This window comes from Biomphalaria glabrata, chromosome 3 (genome assembly GCF_947242115.1).
Source record: "Biomphalaria glabrata chromosome 3, xgBioGlab47.1, whole genome shotgun sequence".
In the NCBI taxonomy this organism is placed as follows: domain Eukaryota; kingdom Metazoa; phylum Mollusca; class Gastropoda; family Planorbidae; genus Biomphalaria; species Biomphalaria glabrata.
This window is the reverse complement of record NC_074713.1, coordinates 33,775,345-33,790,964: the sequence shown is the minus strand read 5'-3', so window position 1 is coordinate 33,790,964 and position 15,620 is coordinate 33,775,345. Positions and strand designations below refer to the sequence as shown.

The following is a 15,620-nucleotide window of genomic DNA, read 5'->3' as shown; positions in this document are numbered from 1 at the left end:
GATTTAAAAAAACAACACACCACTTTTAACTGAAAAATTTCAGGGGAGGTAAGTTTTTTTTCAAAACGTTCACAGACATTCTTAGATTCGCGCACTGGTACAAACAAATTTACATATTAGGTCTCAATGGGAAAAAAGTATCAATCGATTATTATAAAATATATTTTCCATTTTTTAAGTAACTCATGTGAATGAAATACTTATTGAAATGTTGTTTTCTAAAAGAATTTTTATACGAACTTTGCTTTAGCCGAAAGCTTAAAAAGAGTTTCAATCATAGCGCGCAGTTTTAACATATACTCATTATACACCTGACAGTCTAAATAAGGTAAACAGAACCCAGATCTAGAGAAAAATTGTAATTACCAAGACAATAGCTTATCTTCGGACAGCTTAGGGGTGTAGAATTATACATTACTGTCAAGGTTAGGTTAGATTGTGTAACGTTGTACTGCGTAGTGTTGAAGAGTGCTGTATTACTATTACACATTGGACTGGTCACTACCAATGTGTCGCGAATGCGTAGACTGCTGGGTTCGTACTTCCTGGTGTCACACTTGACACGTGACAGACGCAGACATTACAGATTGACTCAAGTTCTTTTTGACAGACAAATATAATGTTTATTTAATGACGATAATAACAATACTGCACCATATTGGCAGTTACATCAAGACTTCCGATGTGAAACATAATTACATCCGCCTAACTGCGGTATTGAATGTCCAAGATGATAAGTTACAGAATAAACCACAAGTAAGGTTCGCATCACAGCGGGTAACAATAATACTTGAATAATACATATCCAACTCTCAGTGTAGAGAAAAACTAATAGGAATATACGTAGTGTTCACTGGCTTCAAGTGCCCAAAAAAATCCTACTTAACTTAGAGTTACAACTCGACTCTCTAAGTCACTACTACTAAAATCATATTTGACTGCCTCGTCCAGAGTATAACACTTGACTCTCTGACTGAACTGCAAGTCCATTTTATTCATTCTACTTCCTGTTTTCTGCATCAGGACTTTACGAGACTTTTCAACGTCTTAACCTGAGGTGAACATTCAATCAGACAATGTCAACTAAGACTGGGACATTCAATCAGACAATGTCAACTGAGACTGGGACATTCAATCACACAATGTCAACTGAGACTGGGAGATTCAATCAGACAATGTCAACTAAGACTGAGACATTCAATCAGACAATGTCAACTGAGACTGGGACATTCAATCAGGCAACAACTAAGACTGGAACATTCAATCAGACAATGTCAACTGAGACTGGGACATTCAATCAGACAATGTCAACTGAGACTGGGACATTCAATCAGACAATGTCAACTGAGACTGGGATATTCAATCAGGCAATGTCAACTGAGACTGGGACATTCAATCAGACAATGTCAACTGAGACTGGCACATTCAATCAGGCAATGTCAACTGAGACTGGGACATTCAATCAGGCAATGTCAACTGAGACTGGGACATTCAATCAGACAATGTCAACTGAGACTGGGTCATTCAATCAGACAATGTCAACTGAGACTGGGACATTCAATCAGGCAACAACTAAGACTGGAACATTCAATCAGACAATGTCAACTGGGACTGGGACATTCAATCAGACAATGTCAACTGAGACTGGGACATTGAATCAGACAATGTCAACTGAGACTGGGACATTCAATCAGACAATGTCAACTGAGACTGGGACATTCTATCAGGCAATGTCAACTGAGACTGGGACATTCAATCAGACAATGTCAACTGAGACTGAGACATTCAATCAGACAATGTCAACTGAGACTGGGACATTCAATCAGGCAACAACTAAGACTGGAACATTCAATCAGACAATGTCAACTGGGACTGGGACATTCAATCAGACAATGTCAACTGAGACTGGGACATTCAATCAGACAATGTCAACTGAGACTGGGATATTCAATCAGGCAATGTCAACTAAGACTGGGACATTCAATCAGACAATGTCAACTGAGACTGGCACATTCAATCAGACAATGTCAACTGAGACTGGGATATTCAAAAAACTAATAGGAATATACGTAGTGTTCACTGGCTTCAAGTGCCCAAAAGATCCTACTTAACTTAGAGTTACAACTCGACTCTCTAAGTCTCTACTACTAAAATCATATTTGACTGCCTCGTCCAGAGTATAACACATTCAATCAGACAATGTCAACTGAGACTGGGACATTCAATCAGACAATGTCAACTGAGACTGGGACATTCAATCAGACAATGTCAACTGAGACTGGCACATTCAATCAGACAATGTCAACTGAGACTGGGATATTCAATCAGGCAATGTCAACTGAGACTGGGACATTCAATCAGACAATGTCAACTGAGACTGGCACATTCAATCAGACAATGTCAACTGAGACTGGGACATTCAATCAGACAATGTCAACTGAGACTGGGACATTCAATCAGACAATGTCAACTGAGACTGGGACATTCAATCAGACAATGTCAACTGAGACTGGGACATTCAATCAGACAATGTCAACTGAGACTGGCACATTCAATCAGGCAATGTCAACTGAGACTGTGACATTCAATCAGGCAATGTCAACTGAGACTGGGACATTTACGTAAACTGTAGTATCACATTAAGAAGTGAATTGGATGCGAACAGAATAGTACACCATTATCGGGTACCAGAACGCCTACTAATCCTGATCATAACATTTGCCTAGGCACTAGCGGATCCAGAATTTTGGAGCGATAATTTTCCAAACCCTAATTCTAACGCTCAGCTGTAATCCTAACCCTATGCAAAAGCGAGCGTACAGCATATATATATATATATATATCTGCATCAATATACAAGATCCTGCTAATTACCTGCATCAATACACGAGATCCTGCTAATTACCTGCATCAATATACAAGATCCGCTAATTACCTGCATCAATACACGAGATCCTGCTTGTTACTTGCATCAATACACAAGATCTTGCTTGTTACTTGCATCAATACACGAGATCCTGCTTGTTACTTGCATCAATACACAAGATCCTGCTTGTTACTTGCATCAATACACGAGATCTTGCTTGTTACTTGCATCAATACACGAGATCTTGCTTGTTACTTGCATCAATACACGAGATCCTGCTTGTTACTTGCATCAATTCACGAGATCCTGCTTGTTACTTGCATCAATACACAAGATCCTGCTTGTTACTTGCATCAATACACGAGATCTTGCTTGTTACTTGCATCAATACACGAGATCTTGCTTGTTACTTGCATCAATACACGAGATCCTTCTTGTTACTTGCATCAATACACAAGATCTTGCTTGTTACTTGCATCAATACACGAGATCCTGCTTGTTACTTGCATCAATACACAAGATCCTGCTTGTTACTTGCATCAATACACGAGATCTTGCTTGTTACTTGCATCAATACACAAGATCCTGCTTGTTACTTGCATCAATACACAAGATCCTGCTTGTTACTTGCATCAATACACGAGATCTTGCTTGTTACTTGCATCAATACACGAGATCTTGCTTGTTACTTGCATCAATACACGAGATCTTGCTTGTTACTTGCATCAATACACGAGATCTTGCTTGTTACTTGCATCAATACACGAGATCCTTCTTGTTACTTGCATCAATACACAAGATCTTGCTTGTTACTTGCATCAATACACGAGATCCTGCTTGTTACTTGCATCAATACACGAGATCCTGCTTGTTACTTGCATCAATACACAAGATCCTGCTTGTTACTTGCATCAATACACGAGATCCTTCTTGTTACTTGCATCAATACACAAGATCTTGCTTGTTACCTGCATCAATACACGAGATCTTGCTTGTTACTTGCATCAATACACAAGATCCTGCTTGTTACTTGCATCAATACACAAGATCCTGCTTGTTACTTGCATCAATACACGAGATCCTGCTTGTTACTTGCATCAATACACAAGATCTTGCTTGTTACTTGCATCAATACACGAGATCCTGCTTGTTACTTGCATCAATACACAAGATCTTGCTTGTTACTTGCATCAATACACGAGATCCTGCTTGTTACTTGCATCAATACACAAGATCTTGCTTGTTACTTGCATCAATACACGAGATCCTGCTTGTTACTTGCATCAATACACGAGATCTTGCTTGTTACTTGCATCAATACACAAGATCTTGCTTGTTACTTGCATCAATACACGAGATCCTGCTTGTTACTTGCATCAATACACGAGATCCTGCTTGTTACTTGCATCAATACACAAGATCTTGCTTGTTACTTGCATCAATACACGAGATCCTGCTTGTTACTTGCATCAATACACAAGATCTTGCTTGTTACTTGCATCAATACACGAGATCCTGCTTGTTACTTGCATCAATACACAAGATCTTGCTTGTTACTTGCATCAATACACGAGATCCTGCTTGTTGATTGCACTAATACAGTCAGCATCACATTGTGTTCTACACATTTACGGGAATATTTATTTGTGAACCTATGAAATCCTTCCCTGACGTCAAGGGTCTCAAGAGCCTTTGGCAGGATTCTATTACTATGTAGACCCGAAGCCACTGTTCAATAACACGAACCCCTTCCTATTATTTAACAGAGTAGATTGCAGGGAGGTTAATCTCTGTATCACCGTCAGGTTGTGATTTCTGATGTTCTCTCGGGAATTTCTGTGACGTCTTGTGCCAGACTTTCAGTCGTGGTGAGGCTTCTTGTAAGACTGAACTCTTGGCATGCAGTTGCCCAAATATTTATTAGCCTTTGTAATGGGAGGTGAGTGCCGTATTGTCGTTGATGCTTATAATTACTATGACTATAGCGCAGCAGGGATTTTCGGATCCATCGTTTCGGTCACATTATATATGTTCAGTTTATATTTCTTTAAATAGAATGATACCTATCTATGCTTTGTATGTGTGCTTGTGTTCAAACGAATTTTGATGTCAAGACTTTACTTTTAGTTACTTTTGTCCATTAGATTCGGGAGTAAGGTTTGTTGTGAAATTATTATTATATCACTAACACTACAATGTGTGTGGGTTTTAAAATTGTCCAAAAGCAAAAGGCAACAAGGTTACAAAGACAGTTTGTGTGTGGAAACACAAACTCAAAATCGGCCTTCGAAGTGGTTCACCCAGGCAGGTAAACAGACAGGCTTCAATATTTTCAGAAATAATATCAGAATGAAATTCTATCAAAGGCAGACGACAGGGAAGAAAGGAGAAAGAAGGTTGACATCCTAGCCCAAACCTTCCAAAGACTGGCTTGCAACGGGCAGGGTTCGAACTCGGGACCATTAAAACGCCATGTCCCAAGCAAATATCACACGACCACAACATGCGATCCTGAAAAGAACACTATTATTAAAACGTGTTTTTTATGGTGTTGAGTGGAGGAAATGTTACTATAAATACATTGTGTTACTATAAATACATTGTGTTACTATAAATACATTGGCAAAGTGAACAAGAAGAAGAAGAACAACAACAACAACAACAACAAAAAGTTTCTTCTCCAAAGTTTTGTGTTGAATAAATTATCACCAGAACGTGTCGCGCCAAAACATCGCGTGGTAACTAAGTTTAGGTTGCCATGAGAACACCTTGTATGTACATAGTTACTGACACTATTTTGGCTGTATCTATATTTATTGAGAATTGTGGGTATGGTTTCAAGTGACATTTTTCTTTTCATCTCATGCTCCAGTGTTGCTGAAAAGAAAATGAGATCATTTCAAAACTAGCCATAAGAAATACAAGCTTGACCGACTGTCCTGGTCGCAGGTTGCTTTCCATGATCAGCCCGAGTTTAATAGCTGAGTGCGAACTTCATTGAAAAGAAAAGATCAAGTTACGCCCCATAAATTTGATGGACTTGGTCATTTAGGCAGGCAAAGAATGCTGGGCGCCATCAAAAATATAGCACAACGTTTTCCGCCCTCATCTCCCAATGGGGGCGCAAGAGACACAGCGTCCGTTGATTATGCAAATAATAGCAATCCAATGCAGGGCGCGGTCTGGGGATTTTTTTTTCTTGTACACGGAACAATATCGGGGACATGCTGCCCTATTAATCAACTCTTCAAGGCGCGGACCAAATCTCAACACTCGGCGGGTAGTTCGCGGGCACGTCATCAGGTCGCCCTGGGCAACGGGGCGAGATGGGAAGGCTTTCAAAAAAAGTTCCATTGGCCCCGCGGGGTGCTGCGTATAATAGCTTTTAATAACTCAGGGAGGCTTTTTAATTTAATAGCACTGGGTCGGGGTTTATGTGTTAACATCCTGACAGTGTCCGGTACTTAGTGGAACAGTTAGAGAGGGGGGGGAGACTCTGGAAGCATCTAACGGCAATCGTAAAGCTTCACCCCCCCCCCACCTTAAGATAGCTGGTCAATTATTTGCTTTTATAATCGGGATATTAAATTGAGACCGTGGTTTATTTTATGGTCTAACCTAAGTCTTTTAGATACACTGGAGCATGAAGTCAAGAGATGATATAGGCTAGGTCAATAGGTCTTGAGATGGAAGACTAGAGTATACATGAGAAGTGTTTAGGACCTATACGTTTAGAGAATAGAAACTTAAATATAATAAAATCAGTTGGGGAAAGAAAATGTTGGGTTAGTTAGATTTACAACATACTTTACCGAAGACAAGCACAGAGACATGCTCCCCTGCCTCATAGTGGCGGCTGGAAACGATCGTAAGACCAAAGGGTAGCAAAACAAAACTCCCGTGGGCGTGCGTAAGGGGGTGCCAGGGCGTCCTCATTGCGCTGTGCAGGCTTGTAAAAAAGCTCCCACAACCTTGTAACAATCCAGGGGCTGTTCCTCAAGGGGCCCTTACATATATGGCTGTCCCGCACGGTTAGCCTGATATAGAAAAGGAATATGGCGGGGGTCCTGGTGTACGCGGCCTCTGGCCGCATCTCTAGTCCGCGAGTCCGGAGTGACCGTGTCACTGGAAGTGAACGTCAAAATAAACACGAGTTTAAACCCGAGTCTGACCTTGACCCAGACAGTACAATGTAGACTGTCTAGTCATGCCGTGAGAGGGAGCTCTTGTTCCCTTTTGCTGGCCTTGAGTTTTAAGAGCCGAAAGCTCAACTCTACCTGACAGTTTCAAAAGTCGCAGAGTATGAACAAAATAACTTAAATAGACCACCGGCGGACAATGGCTCTGCCTGCATTAGATGTAGCAAAATATGCAGGTCAGAACAGTGTCAGTGTAGTCCAGTGCACTCATCCTTAATCTTCAGAATGGTTTTTTGTCTTATACGTGAACCAGATAAAAAGAAAGAAAATCCTAAAGGAATACTTCTGACTTCAATTTACAGCCAACAGTAATAGGGAAAGACACAATCCTAGAGAATCCTAAAGGAATACTTCTGACTTCAACTTACAGCCGACAGTAATAGGGAAAGACACAATCCTAGAGAATCCTAAAGGAATACTTCTGACTTCAACTTACAGCCGACAGTAATAGGGAAAGACACAATCCTAGAGAATCCTAAAGGAATACTTCTGACTTCAACTTACAGCCGACAGTAATAGGGAAAGACACAATCCTAGAGAATCCTAAAGAAATACTTCTGACTTCAACTTACAGCCGACAGTAATAGAGACAGACACAATCCTAGAGAATCCTAAAGGAATACTTCTGACTTCAACTTACAGCCGACAGTAATAGGGAAAGACACAATCTTAGAGAATCCTAAAGGAATACTTCTGACTTCAACTTACAGCCGACAGTAATAGAGACAGACACAATCCTAGAGAATCCTAAAGGAATACTTCTGACTTCAACTTACAGCCGACAGTAATAGAGACAGACACAATCCTAGAGAATCCTAAAGGAATACTTCTGACTTCAACCTACAGCCGACAGTAATAGAGACAGACACAATCCTAGAGAATCCTAAAGGAATACTTCTGACTTCAACTTACAACCGACAGTAATAGAGACAGACACAATCCTAGAGAATCCTAAAGGAATACTTCTGACTTCAACTTACAGCCGACAGTAATAGAGACAGACACAATCCTACAGAATCCTAAAGGAATACTTCTGACTTCAACTTACAGCCGACAGTAATAGAGACAGACACAATCCTAGAGAATCCTAAAGGAATACTTCTGACTTCAACTTACAGCCGACAGTAATAGAGACAGACACAATCCTAGAGAATCCTAAAGGAATACTTCTGACTTCAACTTACAGCCGACAGTAATAGAGACAGACACAATCCTAGAGAATCCTAAAGGAATACTTCTGACTTCAACTTACAGCCGACAGTAATAGGGAAAGACACAATCCTAGAGAATCCTAAAGGAATACTTCTGACTTCAACTTACAGCCGACAGTAATAGAGACAGACACAATCCTAGAGAATCCTAAAGGAATACTTCTGACTTCAACTTACAGCCGACAGACACAGACACAATCCTAGAGAATCCTAAAGGAATACTTCTGACTTCAACTTACAGCCGACAGACACAGACACAATCCTAGAGAATCCTAAAGGAATACTTCTGACTTCAACTTACAGCCGACAGACACAGACACAATCCTAGAGAATCCTAAAGGAATACTTCTGACTTCAACTTACAGCCGACAGACACAGACACAATCCTAGAGAATCCTAAAGGAATACTTCTGACTTCAACTTACAGCCGACAGACACAGACACAATCCTAGAGAATCCTAAAGGAATACTTCTGACTTCAACTTACAGCCGACAGACACAGACACAATCCTAGAGAATCCTAAAGGAATACTTCTGACTTCAACTTACAGCCGACAGACACAGACACAATCCTAGAGAATCCTAAAGGAATACTTCTGACTTCAACTTACAGCCGACAGACACAGACACAATCCTAGAGAATCCTAAAGGAATACTTCTGACTTCAACTTACAGCCGACAGACACATGTGTTTCTCGGATTAAGTTCAAACTTTGCACAACTATCCATTGAGTCTGGCAAGACATGAATTAATAAAAAAAATATTAACCAACTAGTTAATTAATCGTTGATGATTAATTCTTTTCTTTGATATCGAAATAAGGGAAATAAATGCTACTTAACGAGATATTTTATTCCCTTATTACTTATCGACACGTTGTCTATCCCACTTCCCATTCTCAGATGAAGTTGAAATTTTGCATAATTATTTATAGCCAATGGCAATACACAAATAAATCCAAAAATTAATCAATTAATTAATCATGTAGTACTAATTAATTAATTTTGTTTTTGATAACAATAAAGGGAGATAGCCCTGTATTTTTTCAGATTAATGGCATTAATTAGCAGTCTTTTCCCTTAGTATTTTTTTTTTAAATTATTCTTTTTTCTATTTCTTGTTCCGGGTTCAGTCTTAGAGTCATCTTAGTTTTTGTTGTCTCACTTCCTCTCTTGGGCTTTGTTGCAGTTGACACACACATGTGTGTGTGTGTATCCTGTATATATATATATATATATACTAGACATATGTTACCCGCGACTGTCGATATAGTCACTGAGAGTGTTTTGTAAACAATTAAACGAAATAATAATGTAATAAGTAAAGCGAATGTGTCAATGTAAAAATAGTGTGAATGAAGCTATCAAATCAAAATAGCTAATAGGCTTAAATTCATTTTTTCAAATTAAAACATTTGCTTGTAGGCCTACATATATTTGATTAAAATTTGAGATGAATAGACTTAATTTTGTATGTTCATGTGTTACAGTATAAAGTAGATCTTGAGGTAGACATAGATCTAAATCTACACTAATCTAGAGTTAAAATTTGGCTTTTATATAGTTCATTCTGTGTTGCGCATGCGTGACCTTTTTTTCATTAATGAATATAGGCCTATCTCAACACTGCTACGCAGCTTTATTTAGCGAACAGCGAACGAATGTATTAAAAATGCTTTAGAAAAACAAATTTGAATGTTAATTTGATTAAAATATGAAATGAATGGACAATAATTAGTATGTTTATGTGTTAAAGCATAAAACTATCTTTGCGAAAAGAAGTTTTATCATCTTAGAGTTCAATAAGAGTTTTAGACCTAGGAATAGGAATAGACTCTGTAGAGAGATGTGTTAATCACTGTCAATGTGTAACCATTTGGTAATGTCTAATGAAAGGATGTTCGCCAGACATTACCCGCGGCCTGCGGGTCTAAGTTTGTGTTTACTAATCTAGTGGATTGGATCCTTTCAAGTTTTTTCTCTTTCGCTACGACAATAAAATTAGGTTTGCGAAAATGGGATTACCCGAAGCCGATACATTCATATCTATTAAAAACGAAAAGAGCGATAGCTTTGTTAAATAAATGGGATTATAAAGTGAACAATTAAACGAAATAACTTTTAGTACGCAATTCATGAATGAATATAGATCTAGGCCTATCTCAACTCGGTATCGCAGCTTTCGTAAACGAATGTAGCTTCAAAAACCAAATTTGAATGTTTATTTGATCAAAATATGAAATGAATGGACTTCAATTAATATGTTTATGTGTTAAAGTATAAAACTATCTGTGCGAAGAGAAGTTTTATCATCTTAAAGTTGAATTAGAGTTTTAGATCTAGGGATGGGATTATAAAGTAAACAATTAAACGAATTAATTTTTAGTACGCGATTCATTACGGTATTGTCTAATGAAAGAATGTTTGTCAGGAAATCTGTAGTCACAGATATCAGGAACTAATTTATGTAAAAAATGCTTTGAAACACAAAATTGAAGGTTAATTTTATTATATAATGAAATCAATGGATCTTCTTTTGTATTTTCATGTGTCAAAGTAAAAAACTATCTGCGCAAAGTGTATTTCTTAAAATTAGATCTAGGTCTAAATCCTTTCGATCTTTTCTCATGTCAACATTGTAGACATGGCCTAGATCCATAAAATACTATAGCTGTAATAGAGTCGGACAACTTTATTTTTTTTGAGGGTCTAAAGTTTGTTTTAGGGCTACAATACATACACTACGGTCTAAGTTAGTACCTAAGGAACATTCCTGCCTAGTTTTATCAAGATTGGTCAAGCGGTTTTGATGTCTATAAGTAACATACATACATACATACATACATACATACATACATACATACATACATACATACATACATACATACATACATACATACATACATACATACATACATACATACATACATACATACATACATACATACACCTCACATTCTACTTTATAATATAGATATCAAGTGAGTCAGACTGTACAGATCCATAAGCGGCTTATGCCCTTAGAGGTATCGCTAAAACAACAAACAACAACAAACACAGCTACAAACATGAAGGGAAATCTTCCAAATCAACTCGACATTGTTTTCATTGGATTTTATTTCTCTTCAAGTGTCCTTGTCCTGACGTGTCACGTGACTGACTCAGCAGACACAGCGCAGTGAAAACAAAGAGAAACAATTCAGTACGGTCAGAATGTTGACTTTTGACAATGGATTCTAAAAGATAAACAATGGTATTTGTAAAGTATACAAAAATATGTATAATTTGTTTTGTTTGATATGGTATAAGATCTAGTCCATAGACAACATTGTACATATAATTGTATCAAACTCAAAACAAAAAAAAAATATTTTTTAAAGTGTGGAAATGAATAAAATACAAACACACACAAATAAAAGGCAATAGAAAACTATGTAAAATAAACAAAAGATGTTCTTTCTAAAAGAATATACACAGTACTAGATGTGTCGATACTTGAACTAAGAACACAAAACTATATGTATCGATACTGCACATAGAGTAACAACTATATGTATCGATACTGCACATAGAGTAACAACTATATGTATCGATACTGCACATAGTGTAACAAGTTGTTGTTGGTTCCAAAAACAAACAAAAAAATATTTCAAAAAATAAAAATTGTTGAGACCTTATTGCACACTCAAATGTGGATAAATCATGTACATAAGATTGCACACTAAAATGTGGATAAATCAAGTAGATAAGATTGCACAACAAAATGTGAATAAATCATGTAGATTGCACTCTGAATTGTGGATCCACTTTTTAGTCAACTTTCCACTATCAACTACAAACCCGGATTCGACTTTACACAACGAAATTCAGTAGTTCTAAATAAAGATTTATACACAATGTATGAAAAATTGTAGACACTGGGTTTATCACAAGTGTTGCCCTGGTCGAGACTACATTCTAATCTCTAGTCAGACTCTAGTACAGCAGATAATGTGAGCTTACTCATGCGTGAACCAAAAAAAAAAGACTTTTTTTCCACGTTTGCTAGTCATGTAGTGTTTACTAGTCATATAGTGTTTACCAGTCATGTAGTGTTTGCCAGTCATGTAGTGTTTGCCAGTCATATAGTGTTTACCAGTCATGTAGTGTTTACCAGTCATGTAGTGTTTACTAGTCATGTAGTGTTTGCCAGTCATGTAGTGTTTACTAGTCATGTAGTGTTTGCCAGTCATGTAGTGTTTGCCAGTCATGTAGTGTTTACCAGTCATGTAGTGTTTACCAGTCATGTAGTGTTTACTAGTCATGTAGTGTTTACTAGTCATGTAGTGTTTACTAGTCATGTAGTGTTCTTAATCGACTGGGAACTGGGAAATCTCAAGCACTTATCGTCGTAGTCCATAAGAATGTTTGCACTTGAATCTGTATCTAATAATATGTGCAAGGAATGATGTAATAAAATAATATTTTAATATCAAGTATTTTTTTTAGTTTCGTTTTTATGAATCTCAAGTCACATTTTTTGTTTTCATCCTTTTTAAACCCAAAAGTACAATTGAATTTTCAAACCACGAAACAATTGTTTAAAAAGTATAATTAGATGCTTACAAAAAACAAAAAATAATAAAGTTATGCTACGCAAACAGCAGTATATATACCTCTTCTCTTTCATAATACTCAAACAGCAGTGTGTCTAACTCTTCCAAAGGAGAAAGTAACAAAAACACTAGTTTGTATATGAACTATTTACATCCTTCAAGACAATTTGGAATGTGGAAGGAAACAAAAATAACAACAGAATGCTTTCGAGTAAGGCCATTGGTCAATAGAGTCACCACTGCACGTGTAGAGAACTGCTAAAGTAGGTCATTCAAGTAGGTCACATATATAGGTCAGGTAATACTTGAAAAAAATATGAACAGTATTGCACACACACACACACACACAAACCTAGTACAAATAATAGGAAGTAAAGGATACAAATATTGATACAAAATAGAGATAGATAAATTTGAAGCACGTCAATATTTGAAGCAGATATTTGTAAACAAATGTTAGCAGATGAACAATGATCAAATAAAATTCTTTCTTTGATTGGCGTCAGGCCATTGAACGCAGGGTTTTGTTCCTGTGATTGCCTCCGACATTTCCCGAGAGACTTGTGATAATGAACTGAGCGAGACTCGGACTGCAACTTGTCAGGACACAAACTAAAGCGTTCATGAATAGTTCTTTTGTATTTGAACACGTTGTAGAATACAGGGTTCTCACACTGCTAAAGTCAAGGCTATTTAGTTGTAGAATACAGGGTTCTCACACTGCTAAAGTCAAGGCTATTTGGTTGTAGAATACAGGGTTCTCACACTGCTAAAGTCAAGGCTATTTAGTTGTAGAATACAATCAGGGTTCTCACACTGCTAAAGTCAAGGCTATTTAGTTGTAGAATACAATCAGGGTTCTCACACTGCTAAAGTCAAGGCTATTTAGTTGTAGATTTACATCGTTTTTATTGGAAGAAACTTTGTATGAAGCTACTGTATAAAGCATCTTAGCTTAATATGCTACTGATGTACTGATTTATGTGAAGCACCCCTTTTTGTTTTTTCTACTGTTGGACTGCGTGTTTTATTGACTAGTATTTGCTAAAATGAACTTGAATGTCATAACTGACACTTAACTGGACCTAATGGACTCTCATCGGCTAAGTCTAAAGTTAATGTTATTGTTCAAGACAATCTAAGCTTATCATCAGCATGTCCTGGAAGCAGGAAGCTGCAGAAGAATCACCTGTCTGTTTTCTGTTGGATGACATTTGTTGATGTGTCTGGTCAGTCCTGGCGAGCTGTGGAACATACTGGTGCAGTATTTGCAGGCAAATGTCTCCGTGGCGTGCGCTGACCTTGAATGTTTGTCCAGGGCAGCTTTGCTGCTAAAGTTCATGGCGCAGGTCCTGCAAGACAAGGTGCCTGCCAGCCCGTGACTGGATGTCTCGTGTTTAAGGCGCGCAGACTCACTACTGAACGTCTTTCGACATACGCTGCAGTTGACCTGCACTCGGCCAGCCTGACCTTGGCTCGTCATGACATCACTTACAGAAATGACTCTGCCAGCCTGACTTTGGTTCGTCATGACATCACTCACAGAAATGACTCTGCCAGCCTGACTTTGGTTCGTCATGACATCACTCACAGAAATGACCTTGCTTTCCTCTTTATGCGTGAAGCTCTTGACCGCTTTCTTGAACTGCTCTTCGTGTTGTGTTTGAAGATGCTTCCTCAGGTAGGGCTGTCTTAAAAACTTCTTGCCACATAAAGGACATTCAAAGGGGGAGACAACTGGCTGGAGCTGACTGAACTCAGTAGTTTTACCTTGTGCATTTATTGCTTGCTCTTTGATGGTAAGACTCAGGGGAGATAACTGTTCATTTTGCTCATCAGTAGTGCGTGCTGACGTTGAATTAGAGACCAACTTTTTAGTGTCTGGAATGTGCGGTGATAGGTCAAGCTTTATGTTCTGGGAATCTTTTCCCGAGAAACTTTCCGACACGTGCGGTGTCATGACAGTGTTTGTTGACATGGTAGTTGTTGTTTGGTACTGGAGGTTGTGGCTGCTCAGGACTTGCAGAACTAAGGATCTTTCTTCTGCCGTCAGGGAACTAGCCAGTGTCGAGGCACGTAATGGGTTGGCAGCTATCACTGACCCAATTCTCATGGGCCACGCTATGGGACGCTCATTAGTTGAGACTTCCGACTGTTTGCTGGCACCGGAAGCAGACTCGGGCTGATTGCCTGCAGCGTTAACCTGGAGGTCTACAGGGGAAACTCGCTCTATCTTCATTGCATTAGCGGCAGCTGCTGCAATGTATCTGTAAGGAGGTTTGAGAGAATCGATGTGAGTAGCCTGCCCTTCCCCCGGCACCTTGATCTGTTCTGTCTGTGTGTCGGGCTGGCCAATGTGGCGGCTGTCAGAGACTGACACTGTTTGGCCAACGTGACAGCTGTCAGAGATTGACACAGGCTGGCTATTGTGACAACTGTCAGAGACGGACACTTCTTCATCGGAAGCCGCATCGCTTGATATCAACATGTCACTATTCTTATCGGCAACCACAGATTCTGGCTTTGGTGCAATTTTCTGATTGGCGTGATGGGTCCTTGTCTGTCCGTTTAATTTCACTTGACCATTAGCCCTGGGTTTGTGCCATCGTCTGTGGCTGGCTAAATTGGCTGGACAGTTAAAGACTTTTTCACACTCTGGACAACGGTACTCTACGTGGACAATACGAGAACACCTGAAGTAGAAGAAGCCATTGTTTAGTGGAGTTATAACTATGGAGTCATTGATTAG

At 38.6% G+C, this 15,620-nt stretch overlaps 2 protein-coding genes across 2 annotated transcripts in view; one reads left to right on the top strand and one right to left on the bottom strand.

The window, feature by feature from the left end:
• The first annotated feature begins 1,076 nt into the window (after nt 1–1,076).
• Nucleotides 1,077–2,111, top strand: LOC129925074 (uncharacterized PPE family protein PPE21-like). Its single transcript, XM_056023421.1, has one exon. The coding sequence runs from the start codon at nt 1,077–1,079 to the stop codon at nt 2,109–2,111; it is 1,035 nt and encodes a 344-aa protein (XP_055879396.1).
• Nucleotides 2,112–11,172: 9,061 nt separating this feature from the next.
• The window catches only part of LOC106069296 (uncharacterized), a 28,481-nt gene continuing 24,033 nt past the window's right edge, over nt 11,173–15,620 (bottom strand). The window contains exon 3 of the mRNA XM_013228918.2: nt 11,173–15,564. Within this exon, the coding sequence (XP_013084372.2) occupies nt 14,022–15,564 (1,543 nt within the window). The 3' untranslated portion in view covers nt 11,173–14,021. The remainder of the gene's footprint in view (nt 15,565–15,620) is intronic.